General features: G+C 35.2%; 2 protein-coding genes across 2 annotated transcripts in view; one reads left to right on the top strand and one right to left on the bottom strand.

Annotated features, from left to right (window-relative positions):
* Positions 1 to 20,052, bottom strand: part of LOC149621160 (sodium-dependent multivitamin transporter-like) — a 141,643-nt gene that overhangs the window by 58,423 nt on the left and 63,168 nt on the right. The window lies entirely within an intron of this gene.
* LOC149621164 (uncharacterized) lies at positions 11,541 to 18,563 on the top strand. The gene is made up of 7 exons (XM_089855765.1): positions 11,541 to 11,812; positions 12,309 to 12,390; positions 12,449 to 12,511; positions 12,867 to 12,998; positions 13,090 to 13,259; positions 13,337 to 13,380; positions 16,936 to 18,563. Exons 1-7 carry the CDS (start codon positions 11,766 to 11,768, stop codon positions 18,024 to 18,026), a joined length of 1,629 nt encoding a protein of 542 aa, XP_089711891.1. The 5' UTR covers positions 11,541 to 11,765; the 3' UTR covers positions 18,027 to 18,563.

Genomic DNA, 20,052 nt, shown 5'->3' with positions numbered 1-20,052 from the left:
TTGTACAAGCTCGCGGGGTCGCGGTGTTTGCATGTTTCACTTTGAAAGTCGGATATTTCAGCACCAAAAATGATAAGCCTTTTGAAGTCTAAATATTCGGTAACTAAACCTACCCAGTGCAATTTTCAACTTCGTAATGTGGTCGCGCTAAACTCGGTAAAAAGTCAATGCAAATCAACTATATAACCAAGGCTTAGGACCGTCGACTCAAATTTCAATGGCGTCTCTTTAAAACTCTGAACCGGATTTTCAATATGAGGCGGAAGTCGCTTCATTTTCCACCGCTAGGGGTCTCTGTGCTGGGCGCGAACTTATGATGACGTAAAAGGTCCGAAAATAGGTTTATAGTTAGTTTTGGCTAATTGTCATACTTATGGTTATTATGTTACTTATGCCACTATTAAAGCATCGTTACATAGAATTTGAAAACTATCCGTTGTTCGCTTTAGGCGGACGCTACTTCTTTAGCGTGACCGATACATAACAAGCTCATTAACCTTTTTAGGATAATATTACTAAATCTTGGGTTAATTGAAAAATGACAGTCACCATCGGTTGCTAATTCTAACCACCAAATATGCTGTACACTCACGAAAGTGAGTCGGAAGTAGGGCTCGGGGTTTTTTGGTCGATTTTTTCGAAAAATACGATTGGCTACAAATAATGGGAAACCATTCAGAAGTTTATTCGTTTAAACAATACAACAATTTTAGATGATATTTTTTAAGATTGAATAATCTAAGTAAGATTTTAACCGACAAATGTAATCAATCGACAAAATTTTCCGAAAAACAATTATGTAGAAAAAAGGGTCGTACTCTACGTTCGATTAAATTAACAATATTTTCTATTATAAAATCTACTTGCTTTGAAGTCTAACTTTAAGCGTAACATTTTGTAATTTAAGCTTTGTAAAAAATATCCAAATCATTTTTTTGAAGTAGACTTTCATCTGGAATATTGTCACTAATATTTTTTATTATAATTTAACATGTATACGCTTTTCTCCGTATCAGTTATTTATGATCAGATCGCCAAACTCAATTATTGTTACAATCTTTTCGATAAAACCCAATTTCAAAAAGCCATAGTTATTACGTTAGTGGACTCTATAGCAAAATACTTTCCACCAAGCACCAAAAGCGTATATCTGTAATATTTTCGCCATAGGGATCTCGCGATATCGCTTACCGTATCGTCGAAATGGCGATAAAAGAAACAACAATTTTTTCCCTTGATGGTATCTTAATTAGGGAGCTAACTTCTACCAAATGAAGGTTAGAGATTCAAATCGAAGGTTTATTAGATACAAACACTCGCGATCAAGTCCGATTAGAGAATTCGGATTCAAAAGTTCATGACATGCAAATGTGGCAAAGGCGACTGGCGAGTGGAAAAACCTCAAAGTGGCGATAAAAAACTCGCCTAACATGACGTCAACAGAAGCTCATCTCGAAACGAATTTTGATTGGTTATGAAAATCACTTTACGTCGGCCACTGCGTCAAAAATAGAACACCAATTCTGTCCGACCGAAATGTGTTTCGGTCGCATTATGCTGAAGATGTTTTACCGCAGAGGTACTTACGCAAATGTTTCCGTCGTGTTTTTGGTCAAGTGGGAACTAAGCTTTACACAAACTATTAAATGTATCCAGTCTATCGACTTCATACCCAATCTTCGTTACTCGTCCTTTACAAACTTTGACTACAGATTTTTCGGTTAAGAGAGGTTCTTCTCAAATATTTTATAAAATTATATGATATTAATTATTTTTATCTGAAGTTGCTTATCATACTTCTAGTTGAATCGTTTTAAGAGACGTTTTTCCTAGAGTATGCCACTTTCGCGAGTGTGTGAAAGACATTAAAATGGTGTAGTTAGATTGGTGATGACAGTTAATGGAATTGTGGTCAGTACAGTTTTCAGATATCCGTGAACTGTGAATACGAACCGAAAATTGAGAACCCTTTTGTTCAGATTAGGAAACTGCGAACGCGATTCCCTGGGGTGTAAAAACAGGCAGTCAGACACACAAACACACAGACAGATGGAGACGTCGAGAACAGAACGTTTCCAAAACAATCATCACTCGGTGAAGTAAAAAATCTAGCCTCTATATTGGCTTCATATGAGTCCAATATTGTTCGACAATTGTCCCACGTCGGCTTGATATAACACCAATATGGGCTCGATATTAGTCCAATGTAGGTTAGAAATTTGTCCAATGAGGGTTTGATTTTAGTCCTATATTCGTTAGAAATTTGTCCAATGCGGGCTTGATTGATGTGTGGATTATATTCTGACCATTTCTGGGTAGTAATTGATCCCTTAATAAATGATTCTGGTTCCAATTTTGGATGAGACTCCAAATCTGGCTTATCATTCGACCCTCCCTTTTTGGACACGAGTTACGTTATCCAAAAATAGATGAAAAACTGTGCTGTCTCAGAGTCAGCCGTTTGGATCCATTTACATCCAACTATGGACAACATTTTTTAACAGTACTATTTATCGCGTATGTGATTCGGTTTAGCAACCTTATTTTTAATGTTCTCATGTTACCACGCTTTGTGGTTTACTTCTCTCGAAGAGACGTATTTTATACTTCTGATAATATTGACAATTACCAATGTTTTTATTGATAGTTCATACCCTTATCAGGTTTTTAAATACAATCATTTTTCAATGATTTAAACTTTGCGTTTTTTCGTTAATATATAGCTATAACAATTTAAAAAAGATCAAAGTTTATCGTAAAAAATAATATTGGCGGTTACTCGTCCAAATACTAATCGATAAAAGAAACCAAAACCACATTTGTATCAAGAAACGTATGGATCATAATTTTTTATTCGAAATCGAATAAAAGGTATCGCAAAAAAGGTTTTTGGAGTAAAATTCTTCTGATTATGTTGAAAATTTTAGTTTTTCGGAAAAAATACTTACGATTAATAATTGAATCACTCTACCTTTTTCCGAAATAAATCGAGACGAAATACTTTTATATAATCTTCGTTTTACAAATTTTGGTATGTGAATTTATTTGAATAATAGTTAACCGATCCCCGAGCCCTAGTCGGAAGTAGCTAGCTCTCGTAGGAAAAAGAAACTAGCCGGGTAGCCGCGCGACTGCGAGCAGCTTGTGTCCGCGAGCGCGTGATCGAGTTGGCTATGGGACGGCCCAGGCGCTGGGGTCAAAAACTAAAACTGTCTGCTAGAGATAACGGTAAATGAAAGGGGAAACTACTTCTTCAAAGAGGAAAATAATCATAACAGTGTAAGTTATAACTGATAACATTATTTTTATAGAGTTTAATCAAAAATTGAAGAGATAGACAGGTTAAATCTTTATTATAAAATTTCAAAATATTTAACAGAAACTTTCGAGCTCGTGGCTCATTTTCAACTGCCACCCACGTGCTCGGAAGCTTCTGTTAAAAGCAGGGTGAAAAGGAAAATCAAGCGATTTTTTGTCGATTCTTCTACTAATTATAAGACCAGGCTGCATAATGAAACATTCAGAAAATATTTCCAAATGATTTTAAAATTCAAATTAGGTTGAGATTTTATGGATAATTTTAAATAAGCACCTCCGACCAATCACATAACGCTTTGCATTACTGTTATCAAAATTGCCATTGCACGCTCTACATCTCGCACAATTTTATCAAATCTAAATCGAAGCTAAATTTCATTCGGCATGGAGCGTGCCACGAGAATTTTGTTACCAAGAAGGCAGGGCGTCACGCGATTGGCCGGAGGTGCTTATACATAGTTTTCAGGAATGGAGATTCGCTACCATTAAAACAAGGAGACCAGGCGACTTAGAGTGTAAAATAGCAGACGATTTTACGCTCTTAGTCGCCTGATCTCATTCTATTAATGGTAAGAATCCTAGATGCCTGGAAAATATGTATTTCAAATTTTCCATAAAATCTCAACAGAATTGTAATTTTAAAATCACCCTGCGATATTTCATGGATATCCAGATTGGTCTTATAGTTAACAGAAGAATAGGTAAAAAATCACTTAACCATGATCATAAATAACTTTAAAATTTATGATAACATAATTATTAACAAAGTACATTTTTTAAGCTTCAACTTGGAATTCTGTTATACTAAACTTATCAATGCTAAATCTTGATTTACATTTATTTTTATTATATTAAAATTTTACGTGTCAAAGGTCCTTGACAAAGAGAGAAAATCGAGATATTAAATCGCAGTCCAAGAAAGTGTGAGTTCCTCAACTGAATGTCGAAGTCAAAAAACATTTGGAATTATCCTTTGAAAGAAATATGGAGATCGATTCAATCATAGAATCTTTGTTTGAAAAACTAGAAGCACAGGAATCTAAAAATAAGCTTCATGAAAACGGAAATATTGAACCGATCTACGATTTACCGGAAATGACCCCGGTTTGTCTTGAAAGCGACTTACTGGATATACCGCTTGAACTGAAAAACGATACTTCAGTGTCCAATTTAGATGCCCTTGAACCTTGCGCGGCAAACTATTCGTCTGCTAGTTCGAAAATTGGTAAGTAATTTTATTCTTTAAAAGTGTGAATACCTAGCCTATCGAATCATGTGTCGCACATTGATACCATAAGTTCATAAGACATGTTCCACAAATTTCTCACTTGTTGCTGAGAGCTTGTCATGAAAAAATACCTAATATTCCTATATTTTCATGAAAAAATACCTAATATTCCTATATTTTCATGAAAAAAATACCTATAATTCCTATATTTTCATGAAAAAAATACCTATAATTCCTATATTTTCATGAAAAAATACCTATAATTCCTATATTTTCATGAAAAAATACCTATAATTCCTATATTTTCATGAAAAAATACCTATAATTCCTATATTTTCATGAAAAAATACCTATAATTCCTATATTTTCATGAAAAAATACCTATAATTCCTATATTTTCATGAAAAAATACCTATAATTCCTATATTTTCATGAAAAAAACCTATAATTCCTATATTTTCATGAAAAAAATACCTATAATTCCTATATTTTCATGAAAAAATACCTATAATTCCTATATTTTCATGAAAAAATACCCATAATTCCTATATTTTCTTGAAAAAATACCTATAATTCCTATAAATATTTTCGAAATTCGGCTGGGGGTCCTGGTTTACTGAAATGAAAATGCGCTAAAACTTTTTTATCAAGGAGACACAGATTAACAGAGGGTTCAGCTTTTTGTTCTAACTTCGATTTTAACTTCTATTGATGGGTTAATTTTCTTTCTGTAGAAAAATCCAAGAATGAACTTTCAACTCGATGCGAATATCCTAAAAATGATCAAGAACGTCAAATGCGAAAGAATAACGTTAAAAAGATTTTCAAATGTGACGAGTGTGACTTTTCCACCAAAGAGAATAGTCTTTTGATCACACATCAACTCACTCACAGTCGGGAAAAACCCTTCAAATGTGATATGTGTGAATATAAATGCAAGCAGAAGAGTAGGTTGAGCGCACATCAACGCATTCACAGTTGTGAAAAACCATTCAAATGTGATCAGTGTGACTATGCAAGTAAGCGAAAGGATGATTTGACCAGACATGAACGCATTCACAGTTGTGAAAAACCATTCAAATGTGATCAGTGCGAATATAAGTGCAAGCAGAAGAGTAGGTTGAGCGCACATCAACGCATTCACAGTTGTGAAAAACCATTCAAATGTGATCAGTGTGACTATGCAAGTAAGCGAAAGGATGATTTGACCAGACATGAACGCATTCACAGTTGTGAAAAACCATTCAAATGTGACTTTTCCAGCAGTAAGAAGAGTAATTTGATCACCCATGAACGCATTCACAGTGGTGAAAAACCATTCAAATGCGATCAGTGTGACTATGCCAGCACTCGGAAATATGGTTTGTACAAACACCAACGCATTCACAATGCCGAAAAACCGTTCAAATGTGATCAATGTGACTATGCAAGTAAGCGAAAGGGTGATTTGGCCAGGCATGAACGCATTCACAATGCCGAAAAAGCTTTCTGATGTGATCTTTGTGACTATGCCAGTACAAGAAGATTAGTTTCATCACACATCAACATCCAAAACACCACTAAGTAATTTAAAACTTTGTAAGGAGATTTATTTAAATGTATTGTTCAACGCGTTTTAATTTTCTTAATAAATATTAATGTTATTGACCACTCTTATTAATATTAATAAAATCTGTCATTGTAGACAAAGACTGGAAAGTGTAAAAGATAAGGTTTGAAAATGAACTGCCTGAAGTAACAGATATTAAAATTTTCACTTTTGAAGACATCATTATAAAACATCAATTATTTTAAAAAATTCTTATCTTACTTTTTTTCACCAAAATTAATAATAATAATAATAAACTAAGCTTGGTCTAGGAAGGGATGTCCACACTAAGTCAACTCGCGACTTATTTACAGGTGGGCCCCTTTACAATGCATAGAGGGGTGGTGGCTAGCCCCAATGCCACAGCTAACCTACAGCGCCCTATACTAACTATTACCGTTAACCTCAGCAAGTTTTGATGCAAAGGAGAAACCGGGTTAGACCGCGGAGGAAAACTCCTTTTAACAAGTGGGGAGAGAACTTGCAAACTCTACGCAGAAGGATTAGTTCCCAGATTTTCACCCGGTGCCACAGTCCGAGATCGAACCCGGGATCCTCTTGCTGCGAGGTGAAAGCGCTAACCGCTACGCCACCCCACCTTACTTCGGGAAAGTATTTTAAAAAGGAACATGCGCGTTATTTTAAAAATGCTACGGCTTTCCATTTTATTTTTTATCAAAAATTTAAAATTAGGTAGAAAATTGACCCTATAACGTGAGAAAATCGTTGAGAGCTTACAAAATATAAACCGTATTAAAACTTTACAAAACATATTCTTAAATTGTAAAGCTTTCAAAGTATTAAATATTAACGTGCTGTGTTGCTCTCAAAGATCACGATCAATCTACAGATCTTTTCGACACTAATAACTAAATCACAAAGAAAAGGCCTATATTATTTTCCGCTACGCAATATTTTCAATTTCAAAATATAAAAATTTAAACTCTTCAAGAGAAATCTTTTCAGATATCCAAGCATTTGAATCTCCTAGAATCAAATGTTAGTTGAAAGTAAAACCAGTACCAAGCTAGTATCCCTTAAACCCTTTAAATCTCCTAGAATCAAATGTTAGTTGAAAGTAAAACCAGTACCAAGCTAGTATCCCTTAAACCCTTCTAGGTGACAACTACTATTGAGGACAAAATACTTGGTAAATATTGCTGAAAAATATTTTGGGAAAATGAAATTTTGGTGAAAAAAAGTAAGATAAGAATTTTTTAAAATAATTGATGTTTTATAATGATGTCTTCAAAAGTGAAAATTTTAATATCTGTTACTTCAGGCAGTTCATTTTCAAACCTTATCTTTTACACTTTCCAGTCTTTGTCTACAATGACAGATTTTATTAATATCTGTCACTTCAGTCTTCATATTAATTAAAATTCTTTAGAAAATATGGGAGAAAAAGTCCTAGGCCGTTGCGCGTCCATCGGTAATCTAGCTTAAATACCAGCCGTCGGTAATACGGCTAAATTACCAGTCGTCGGTAATACGGCTAAATTACCAGTCGTCGGTAATCTAGCTTAATTACCGGTCGTCGGTAATCTAGCTTAATTACCGGTCGTCGGTAATCTAGCTTAATTACCGGTCGTCGGTAATCTAGCTTAATTACCGGTCGTCGGTAATCTAGCTTAATTACCGGTCGTCGGTAATCTAGCTTAATTACCGGTCGTCGGTAATCTAGCTTAATTACCGGTCGTCGGTAATCTAGCTTAATTACCGGTCGTCGGTAATCTAGCTTAATTACCGGTCGTCGGTAATCTAGCTTAATTACCGGTCGTCGGTAATCTAGCTTAATTACCGGTCGTCGGTAATCTAGCTTAATTACCGGTCGTCGGTAATCTAGCTTAATTACCGGTCGTCGGTAATCTAGCTTAATTACCGGTCGTCGGTAATCTAGCTTAATTACCGGTCGTCGTTAATCTAGCTTAATTACCGGTCGTCGTTAATCTAGCTTAATTACCGGTCGTCGTTAATCTAGCTTAATTACCGGTCGTCGTTAATCTAGCTTAATTACCGGTCGTCGTTAATCTAGCTTAATTACCGGTCGTCGTTAATCTAGCTTAATTACCGGTCGTCGGTAATCTAGCTTAATTACCGGTCGTCGGTAATCTAGCTTAATTACCGGTCGTCGGTAATCTAGCTTAATTACCGGTCGTCGGTAATCTAGCTTAATTACCGGTCGTCGGTAATCTAGCTTAATTACCGGTCGTCGGTAATCTAGCTTAATTACCGGTCGTCGGTAATCTAGCGTAATTACCGGTCGTCGGTAATCTAGCCTAATTACCGGTCGTCGGTAATCTAGCTTAATTACCGGTCGTCGGTATTACCAGTCGTCGGTAATGTAGCTTAATTACCATTCGTCGGTAATCTAGCTTAATTACCGGCCGTCGGTAATCTAGCTTAATTACCGGCCGTCGGTAATCTAGCTTAATTACCGGCCGTCGGTAATCTAGCTTAATTACCGGTCGTCGGTAATCTAGCTTAATTACCAGTCGTCGGTAATCTAGCTTAATTACCAGTCGTCGGTAATCTGGTTTAATTACCAGTCGTCGGTAATCTAGATTAATTACCCTTAATTGGTAATCTAGATTAATTACCCTTAATTGGTAATCTAGATTAATTATCCTTAATTGGTAATCTAGATTAATTACCCTTAATTGGTAATCTAGATTAATTACCCTTAATTGGTAATTTAATTAGTAACCCTTAATTGGTAATTTAATTAGTAACCCTTAATTGGTAATTTAATTAGTAACCCGTAATTGGTAATTTAATTAGTAACCATTAATTCGTAATTTAATTAGTAACCATTAATTGGTAGTCTAGTTTAATTAACTCTAATTGATAATTTATTTTAAGAACGTTTAATTGGTAAACTACTTTAATTATTTAAATTCGTAATCTAGTTTTTTTATCTTTAATTGGGAGTCTAGTTTAATTATCTTTTATTGGTAATCCAGAATAATTAGCAGGGAAAAGTTAAAATGTCCATTAAGCTAGTTTGAAATTGACTATATCCGCGACAATTTAGACCCGTGTGTTTTGATGGCGTCGCTGTAGCGGCCGCGTCAACGTCACTGCAGCAATATTAAAGCCGTCTTATCTCACTATCGATAGGCCATTCCAACCAAAAGGCATTAAGAAGAAACAATCGGATTATTATGAGGCAACTATACGTTAAAAAATGCCAACATTGGTCTCGCTGATATTTCCTAATAAAACAGTGTATAAATGCTAAAATATCGCAGATTGGGGTAGTTTTTAAAATTTAAAATTAAACATACTTAAAATTAATTTTTCTCAAAAACCTTAAAAATGGTCCTAGAAAAAGGTTTAAATTTTGATATAAAACCGTTCCCAAACGTAACAAACGAATATTTCATTTCAAAAGGGTTGCGACAAAATGGCTAAATTTGAAAAAAACTCCATGTTATTTCTATGGGAAAATTTAACTTTTTCACCAAAAGGGCTGAATCATTTTATGCAAATGAAAACCACCCTTAGCAACTTTATTTTTTATAAAATAAACTAATGAGTGGATCTTTTTGAAATTTTAACCACATATTGAGGGCCCGAATTGTAGTTCTGTGGAATTTTTTCAAAGCAGTTAATACGATACAAAAAAAGTTATAACCAATCAAAAAACCATCCTTATACATTAAAGTCGGTATGAGGTCTTATCTAAGAGAGCTATCGCTCTCCTAGAATACATATGCTTGGCACCTTTTGGAAGGTGACCAGGTGAGACTTAAGCCGGTGTAAAGGAAGTTAAACCCGCGATTTTATATCTGATCCAACAAAACAGCTTCATGACTTTGCATACATTTCTAATTTATTGACGTAGTGGGTATTCTTAAACTAAGTAGTTTTAAAATTCATACACTCTACCATAGAACCACGATGAACTATTTTAAGGCAAATTATTCATTAAAGTTGTAGGAGAATTTCTTAAAGTTAAGTTGGAGTACTTAAAGGAAAATTGGAGGTAACATAACATTATTCCTTAAAGGGATAGAACCAAGTTTTTTCATCTAGTATAAACTGCATTTGGTTACATATAAAAAAGTATGCCTAAAATTATGTGGTGTACGTGAAAAGTCTGAAAAAAGATTTTAATTACGGAAAAAGAACGTTATAAGTTTAAAAATTTAAACTATACATGGGCACCCGCCAATTTGTTTATCCCCGTTGTTTCGTCACAACGGGATGCGATCCTATTGGTCGGGAAAAAACTGGAATGCTTCCACCGACTTTAGCTTCTGCAGTACGATTTTTGTTACTTTTTGAATATTTGAGACGTTTGTAAACATAATTCTCAATTTTCATATTTATTATCCTTTGTTCTCGTAACTCTTGGTTACGTTGTAGAGTAAGAATGATAGCGATTTGTCAAAATTGTCACAGGTAATGTCCAAAACACCACATTTTTACGCTATTTTGGCAAAGGCTTAGCTCCATATATAATAATGGTATGGCTTTATTTTAGCCTAATGGCTCTAATCTAAGCTTCAACACATTTTTATTTGTAATTAAACCTTGTAAAACTACTACTTTGAACACCAAAATTACAGTGAAACTATTTACCTTCCTTTATAACTCTCAAAGCATCCGTATCGAAATGAAAAATATTAATGTGGCGAAATCCGCGAAAATGCAGAATAGTATGAAAACTACTTTTAGGAGTAAATCTACCATATTTCCGTGTGAGAGGAGGGTAGCGGGGGTAATGTAGGTGTTTCGCTCGTGTTTTTGCCAAACGACTGTAGAGGGGGCAGTGATCGCAGCGGTGCCGAAAACTAATACTTTTAAAAACTAATTAAAAATAGTTAAGTTATTAAAACTATCATTATATATATATTTTTGAAAACGTAATTTTAGGTTCTATCTGATTTAAAAAAATGAAAGCTTTTCATTAGTGGTCAAAAGATTGATTCTATCCCTTTAAAAGAACGGTATTTTTCTAAATATATATATATGGTAAAATATTAAAAATGACAAAATTATCTCTTATTACAGTATGATAATTAGCATTTAATTAGTCTTAAAAACAATGAAGGACTGCTGCGCTACCCGCCATTGGTTTAGTGGTGTCTGCTAAATCGAACCACTCACCACTACGTGATTGGTTGAATTCTCACACGCCGAAAGAGATAAGGGGTAAGAGGTTAGATTTAGCAGACGCCACTAAATCAATGGCGGATGGCGCAGTAGCCATAGACATTAGAATGGTCCTGAGTCTAGCTCTAGAGATAACTCAGATAAGAATTGTATTTTCTAAATGCCACTCCAATAACAAAAATATTACTACCTCCAAGCCCTAAGCTGGGAAACTTAGGACCGTCTCAGGCTGTCTGCTAGTCATTCTTATTCTGGCGCGAAAAGCGGTCGCCGGTCAACGAGATAACGAACATCGTAGACAGAAGCCCTTAAATGTGTATTACTAAAATTATTAATCCTTAGCACTAGAAATACTATTAATAAGAGAAGAAACTCTTTCTCCAACAAGAGCAAAAGTCATTAGTTACTAGTAACAAGAAAACTTTTCAGTTAGACGATAAAGGGCTTGACTTTTAGCCTTGAATGATTGGTTTAATCAGCTTTTTTGACGGGTAAAAGAGGACAAGTAGGATGGATTCATTGAAAGATTGTGTTGTTACGATGAAACCTTTAAGCTGGTAAGTAATAAAAATGTTTCGGAAATTTGAAGAATACCTCAAGAGGTTTAAGGGAACTGTGCTAGCAAAACCTAACCCAAGTTGATCTAATCCTGCCTAAATAACCAAACACAATGTAAAACTGGATTAAATTTTTTGGCCCATCTATCTTAGAAAGGCCAAATGGGCCAGAGAATCAAGAAAGGATTTGCTTTGTGCATACTTTATTGTACAAAAAGGGAATCTTTAGCCAATTAATATATTTTGGAAAATATTTCCAAATCTTGAGTTGATTGAAAAAAGACAGTTACTATGGGAGCTAATTCTAACAACCAAATACGTGATATCTCGTACGCTTCTCGCGAAACCAGAATCAAAGATGAAATTATAAGTCGCGAAATCATTGAAACTAAACTTGAAATAAAGATCTCTAAATTAATTAGAAATTCATTTTTCTCAATTCCTTTGCATATTTTTCAAAGAATGTTCCACGTCTTCATTCAAAGTTTAATTCTAGGGAAGAAATGTGTCGCCATAAACTGTATTTACGCAAAGCCTATATGAATTTGGTCGATTTTCAAAGGGATATTCAAAGAGAGGTAAATGAGAAAATATTGTTCTACCGCGTGAAGTTTAAAATTACAATGAAAATTTTAGGAAATGGATGAGAATGATGGTTTCTTATGCAAAGATGATAAAATGAAGAAACTGAGGAACAAGGTAACAATTAACAAAACAAGAACGCTTACAAAATATTATTTCCATAGAAAAAGCATTGCAAGGAAATCTGATGGGAAAAACGAAACGAGGGGTGCTTTCGCCATTGTCTGGAGTTCAATGCTCATCAGCCATTAAATGGCTGATGAGCATTGAACTTTTGTAAATGTCCTGCCAATGAAAAATTTCACTCTCATTGGCTAGAAGTTTAGAGGATGAAGGGCCCTTGTTTTAAGCATCATTAAAAATGAGGATTATAAATGTTCTTTAAAGGACATTGGTTTCCCCTCTCTCTTGTTTGTCCTGAAAGTCCCATGGAAATCAGCTGTATTAATAAAATCTTATTTTAATTTTTTAGTTTGACGTTTTAATTTCAAACGTCAGAAAGGAGAGAATGGAAAATGCATTAACTATTAATGAACAACGAGATAAAATTGACAGGCTCAATAAGGCCAGAGAAGAATTGAAAAACAAAGTCATAAGTCTCAAGGTACGCGACATTGTTCATTTGATGAAAACGGAAATATGAGGTTAAGTATTAGCAATATTCTTTAATAATTTTTAATTGTTTCAAAAATTAGGAGAAGAATGGAGAAATTGAAAAGGTTAACAATGTATCAGTGAAAGTTGAACCAGTTGATTTTGATTCAGAGCCAAAAGTTGAACCAGTTGATAATGATTCAGAGCCAGATAGCGAAGCATTATCCCTACCAGTTGCGGAACAGCAACCACCTCAATCTCAAAATGAAAGGTATTGCAAGAGAAAAAAGGGTGTATTGATTTTGTTGTTTACACGTGTTTTTTTTTTAACATAATTTATCTGTGTAGTTCGAAAGGAGTCCCTACTGAGGACCGGAACCACAAGCAGCCTGGTGCGTAAATTTTGTTTTATGTAGAAATATTGTAGGTCTCCCCAAGACACTTGCTGGGTGCATAATCCTTTCAACCACTTGTTTCTGTCAGATTTTTGAGTTAAAATGTTAGAAAGTTTTAATACCCTTCATTTTCAGCATTATATAGTACAGGAAAAATAGGTTTTAACCCGCAATAAATTGAAACAAAGCTGAAAATTTCAGATCTTATAGATTTTTGGGCGCTCTTTAACGTGGTGCGGTCTCCCACACTCTCCCATTTTAGGAATTTGCGCCATATTGGAAAATGGCGGACAAAATCGAGAAAACGTTTAATAACTCCGGTTCTACTTAACCGATTAACACGTAATTAGGCTTCAATTGTAGATCACCTTCAAACACATAATTCATCTCTTATGATATTTTGCCCTACAACTAACCGGAAGTTCACAATCTGACCCTGAAGATTAGCCTCATGTAAAAATTGGAATTTAAAGCATTTTATGGTTTCTATTTTCAGAATACGTTTCCAAAATTAAACATATAGTTCCTATTACTGACAAATTTTGTTTCTTTTCTGACAAGAGCTATAATGTATAGTACGGGAGAAGGTAAAACAGCCTTTGTACCATCATAAAACTTAATGTTTTAATATATACCATTGTTCGCCCACACTTGTCAATACGGCTAAAGTTGAGTTAAAGCGTGTGAAACAAAGTTGACATAACCAAGTGTATACTTTAATTGAAGATTATGGAATTGAGCTTTTGAATTAGCTTCTCTTCCACCAACAAGTGCGGCAGCAAAGCAGCATTCAAATAAGAGTTTATCACCGAGTTCAAACGTGGCTTGAAAGCAGCCTATGCTAGAGAATGGGGTTGGAGACAGGTAGAATCTGAACTCAAACCAATCGTTACCACTCTACAACCTGCTCCAGCTGAGCTTCTGCAGATGATCCCTCGTAAATGCAAGGAAGTCTGTGACTTGAAATGTGAATGCGGTAAAACTGGTCCAGTCTGTTCTTCAATTTGTAGACAATGCAAGGGAGTATCTTGTTCAAATGAACATTGAGATTTTGAGGCTCAACCTCAAGTAGAGGACTATGATTAAACTTAAGCTTAACCAATATTGATAAATATACCAGAGCTGTGCTAATTAATTAGTTAGCTAATTGAATTTCTAATTAATTAGCAAAATTTACTAATTGAAAATGGTAATTGAATTTAAATTACCTTAGTGCTAATTGAGAAGTAATTCTAATTAATTAGTATGAATCGGAAAGGTAATTATCTAATTAAAATTTAATTAGATTTAGGATTAACTAATTAGCCAATTGAATTTTCAATTAATCTTTTACGCCAATTTGTTGTAAAAAAATCGAGGAATTAACTCTTGATTCATCTATTTGAATATGAAAAAGCCTTATTATATCGATGAGGAAACCTTAGTGCTACTCTAAATTTTTCAGCTCCTCAAACATGAGAGAATACTAGTACAAGAAGTTATATCAGTATCTCAGAGAGAAGGTATAAGATGCCTTTGTATTCGCGCGCCATAGTCTCAGTCCCCCTTTCAAAATACAAGGGGGACGTAAAAGGAGGCGCCGGGCTATTTCGCCTCTCCTCAGTCGGAAAATATATGACTGTAATTTGTCACTGGCGTCGTCGCGCTGACGTGAGTTTTCAAGAACTAATGAGATGCTGGTTGTAATTTAGAGACGGGGATTAACTCCGGACCTACGTTTGGACTGGAGATAAAGCTGGAAATCTGACGAATTTATACCTTCTCTCTGAGATACTAGATATAACTTCTTGACTAGTACTAGTAGAAAATTTCGTAGTTCGCAACTGCCCCATTTCGAAATTTCGACTGTTTTACCTACTCGAATTAATAGCAGTGCGCATGTATTTACTACTCAGGAGACCATTATAGGAACTGTGGCAAGAAAATGAAGAAATGAGACAAATTTTAACATGACGGAAGGCTCGAGGCTTGTCTCATTTTTCGAGAATAATTCATGGCTTCCGTACCCGTTTTTCAATGGCATTAAAACATTAAACTTTGCATTACCAAAGTACTAAATCCATGGGCACTTTTAAACTTTTATGTTTACTTATGGTCTCTTTTTTACCTTAATTAGACAAGTAATTAATTAGAAATTAGTAATTCTAATTAATTAGTTTGATAAATAAATGCCTAATTTCTAATTGAATTGAATTAGTTTCTATGTCTAATTGGTAATTGGCTAATTAATTAGTTCATAAATATTTCCCTAATTGCTAATTCTAATTCAATTAGTTGTCAGCTAATTAGCACAGCTCTGAAATATACTAATATACAAGTTGGTAAACCAAAATAAACCTCTCCGATACGAGACGCAATTAAGAGGTTATTCTTAAATAATTAAGAAAATATAATTTATATTAATTACTTTAGTCGTCAGTAGTTTAACGTTATTCTACTGAAGTTGTTTTAAGAAACTTAATTCCTAAAATAATTTTAAACATACAGCTATTGTTGACGTTTGAATTCAAGCGTATGCCTCTTTAACAATTTTTGGAAATTTAGGGTATATAAGGCGATTGATTCTCAATAAATGATAAGAAATCCGCAATTGCATGAACCTTTGGTTGAAGCCCTGCAATTGGGAGGCTAGACGTTTTTCGTAACCCTATCGCCACGCACTTCTTGATCCTAACGTTGGGAGTAGAAGCCAAAAATTACTAACTGCGAACACGTTTGCTCCGATTTGCCAACTGCGAACCGGGTGACCGACACACACACACACACACCCACCCCGACACCCCCCTCCCCCCACACACACGTCCAGTATAATATCTCTCCGTGACGTCATCACTTAAAGAGGCAAAAATATAATGGCAATAATATATTTTAGGTTAAAAACCCGCTTTGCATTTATTTCGCTTGAAACCGTTTCGAAATACTCAAAAATTAGATTTGCCTTACCTTCCGGGCTGGATTGTGAACTTCCGGTTAGTTCTAGGACAACATATCTTATAGGATGAATTATGTGTTTGAAAGTAATCTACAATTGAAGCCTAATAACTTGTTAATCGGGTTAGTAGAACCAGAGTTATTAAACTTTTTCTCGATTTTGGAAATGTATTCTGAATATAGAAACCATAAAATGCTTTAAATTCCCATTTTTACATGAGGCTAATCTTCAGGGTCAGATTGTGAACTTCCGGTTAGTTGTAGGGCAACATATCTTAAGAGATGAATTATGTGTTTGAAGGTGATCTACAATTGAAGCCTAATTACGTGTTATTCGGTTAAATAGAACCGGAGTTATTAAACGTTTTCTCGATTTTGTCCGCCATTTTCCAATATGGCGCAAATTCCTCCAATGGGAGAGTGTGGGAGACCACACCACGTTAAAGAGCGCCCAAAAATCTATAAGATCTGAAATTTTCAGCTTTGTTTCAATTTGTTGCGGGTTAAAACCTATTTTTCCTGTACTAACATCTCATAGAATCATGGCGGTTTCCTTGTGTCGAATCTATGTTTTCCAGATGTTACATTTCCTGAATGAAATGTAGTTTTTGCTTTGTGTAGATAAATCCAAGAAAAATCAAAATATTGAAGATAAAAGAGGTGTAGAACATCGCTCTAAAATTCGTGCTAGAGAACAAAGCTTCGAATGTGATCAGTGTAAATTTTCCACTTCACACAAAAGTAATTTGTTCAGACATCAACGACGTAAACACATTGGTGGAAAACACTTCAAATGTGATCAGTGTGACTACGGCAGCAAGCAGAAGCGTGATTTGATCAAACATCAACGCCTTCACAGTGATGGAAAGCCCTTCAAATGCGATCAGTGTGAATATGCTAGCGCGAGCAAGAATTTTTTGATTAAACATAAACGCTTTCACAGTGATGGAAAACCATTCAAATGTGATCAGTGTGAATATGCTAGCGCGAGCAAGAATTATTTGATCAAACATAAACGCTTTCACAGTGATGGAAAACAATTCAAAGGTGATCAGTGTGAATATGCTAGCGCGAGAAAGAATTGTTTGATTAAACATAAACGCGTTCACAGTTCTGAAAAAATCTTCAAATGTGATCAGTGTGACTATTCCAGCAAGAACAAGCGTGACCTTATTAACCATCAACGCGTTCACAGTGGTGAAAAGCCCTTTAAATGTGATCAGTGTGGCTATAAATGTACGCAGCAAGGTGGTTTGATTTTACATAAACGTATTCACGGTAATGAAAAACCCTTCAAATGTAATCAGTGCGACTATGCCTCCATAATTAAAAGCCAGTTAACCGTACATCAGCGCATTCATAGTGACGAAAAACCCTTTAAATGTGATCACTGTGACTATGCTGGCACACGCAAGAGTCGATTGATTGACCATCAGCGCATTCACACTGGCAAAAAACCATTCAAATGTGATCAGTGTGACTATGCCAGCAGACAGAAGACTGCTTTGATGACACATAAGCGCATTCACATTGGTAAAAAACCTTTAAAATGTGATCAGTGTGACTATAAATGTACGTATAAGAGGAATTTGATGGTACATCGACGTACTCACAGTGGTGGTAGTGAAAAACCATTCAAATGTGGCGAGTGTGAATATGCCAGCACGCGGAAGTGTCATTTGGCCTCTCATAAACGCGTTCATAGTGGTTAAAAACAATTAAAGTATTAACATTGCGAAGGTGTAACATCACACCAACGTAGAAAGCACATGGACGAATAGAATGGATTTGAAGGACTTGTAAAGAGTAAAATCAAGGAATGTTTTTATTGTAAGACCTATTTGTATAATGAAAAATTTCCAATCATTGTAAAAATCGAAATAAATTGAGATTTCGCTATTGAATGAAACGATGTTGTTTTGACAAATTCCTAATAACCTTTCCGTTGCACGCACTATTTCGGGCAACATTTTGTTCTTGGTGTGATAAAAATTGCGCCCGACATTGATTATAACCCGAAAAGTTTATCAGCTTTTCATTTCAGGTAGATTACAAGAAATCTATATTTATTTTAATTTTTAAAATGATTGAAAACTATCACGGAGTTGTAATGGATGATACCATTGTCCAATCTTCATTACAAGTTAATTCTGAAATTATGTAAATTGTTTTCTTGATATTCTGTTTTTATTGTTTTATTGTAAATGAATTTTTACGAAGATTAAAATTTATAAAATCTGCTTAAATGATATCAGTTTTCAGATGGTAATTTCAATTGAAGAAAGTTACCTAACCTTTGGGGGGCAACATGATACATAATTACATACAAATGAAAACGTTTAAGCAAAATTACGGTTTTATTTATTTATTACAAGCACATGCTCACCAAAATTTATTTGTAATTCAAATAATATTTCTGAAAACCGTTGCGGATCCCCTGTTGTATGATTATTAAAAAGCCACTTGTTCCTGAAAAATTAGATACAATGCAGCTTAAAGCCTGACAAAAGCTTAAAAACTATGGAGTTGGGATTATTGTCGTGATATACTACAGTAGAAAGTTGTTGAGTCAATTTTACACATTTCATTCGTCAAACTCAACTATCGATGGAAATAATGTACAGTATGAACACTTCATAGTTTACGAGATATCTACGCTGAAATAACTATTTTCTTCCAGTGTGAAATTGAAAATGATTCTATTTAATTTCAGAATTTCATTTAGATCGCGAGTTTAACGTTAAAAAACTTTCTGTGCTCCCATTTTTTTCCGAGAGCCCAACAAGGAATTGAGCGAAGTTTTTTAAAACGATTGCTAAGATTGCTTAAAGACTTCAACGAAACAAGCTGTTGGCGCCGAGCACAGATCGAGTGAGCTCTGGTGAGTGGGACATAATTTCTTAAAAATAATCTTTTGTGAAATAAGTCTGAAAGCAGTTTTGACAATTATCCCGTCGCGAGTCCAACCAGATCCTATGTTCTACATTCTGATTTAATGGTCTGCTAGTGGTTCAAAGGTGTTATGTTTGTTCTTGATGAGATTGACTTAACACGTAATTAAAGAAACTTAATTTGAGCTTTAATGTGAACTTCAATATGGTTACATTGACAGAGGTGTTTCGTGAACCGCGCCCGTCTTTCTACTGAGCTCTCTCTTTTTTCCCGCTCTTTCTTATTGTCCTTTTTCTCAGAATCAAGAATTTATGGTTGTATGGCATGAGAATGGGAAACAGAGTGAATATATATTTTTCGGAGTGAATGTACAACGAGTAGAATGTATACATGACAATATCCCCGTGTAAAAAAAAAACAACAAAAAAAAAGTTCCAGGGTTACATGAGTGCCAAGAGACGTTGTGGTGCGTGACGCAGGCGCGTTGAGCGGCGCAGCGGTGGAATAACCTGAGGAGACGCAGGGCGCTGAGCAGGTGGTGGGGCGGCGGTGAGAGGCGGGGACGCAGGAGTGTCGAAAAACGACCAATGAAGTGGAACCGGTGAGGCGGTAGTCTGGTCAGTGGAAACGTCGGGGTTGTGGGAGCGGTGACTTGGTAAGCGTTTGCGAAGTTGATTGAGGTGTCGACGAATACGGCCGAAAGGGGTGTCAATCTCGAACATCAGATTCCCGACGATACGCACAATGTGACCTTCGAGCCATTTAGGGCCTTTACCGAAATTGGCAGCATAAACAAAGTCGTTGAGCTGGAAATGACGCGAAAGGGTGTGAATTGATGACTCCATC

This window comes from Phalangium opilio, unplaced genomic scaffold (genome assembly GCF_054372755.1).
Source record: "Phalangium opilio isolate 3A_F unplaced genomic scaffold, DU_Popi_V2 ptg000209l_1, whole genome shotgun sequence".
Classification (NCBI taxonomy): Eukaryota; Metazoa; Arthropoda; class Arachnida; order Opiliones; family Phalangiidae; genus Phalangium; species Phalangium opilio.
Note: the sequence above shows the minus strand (reverse complement) of the source record. Positions and strands in the feature narration are given on the sequence as shown.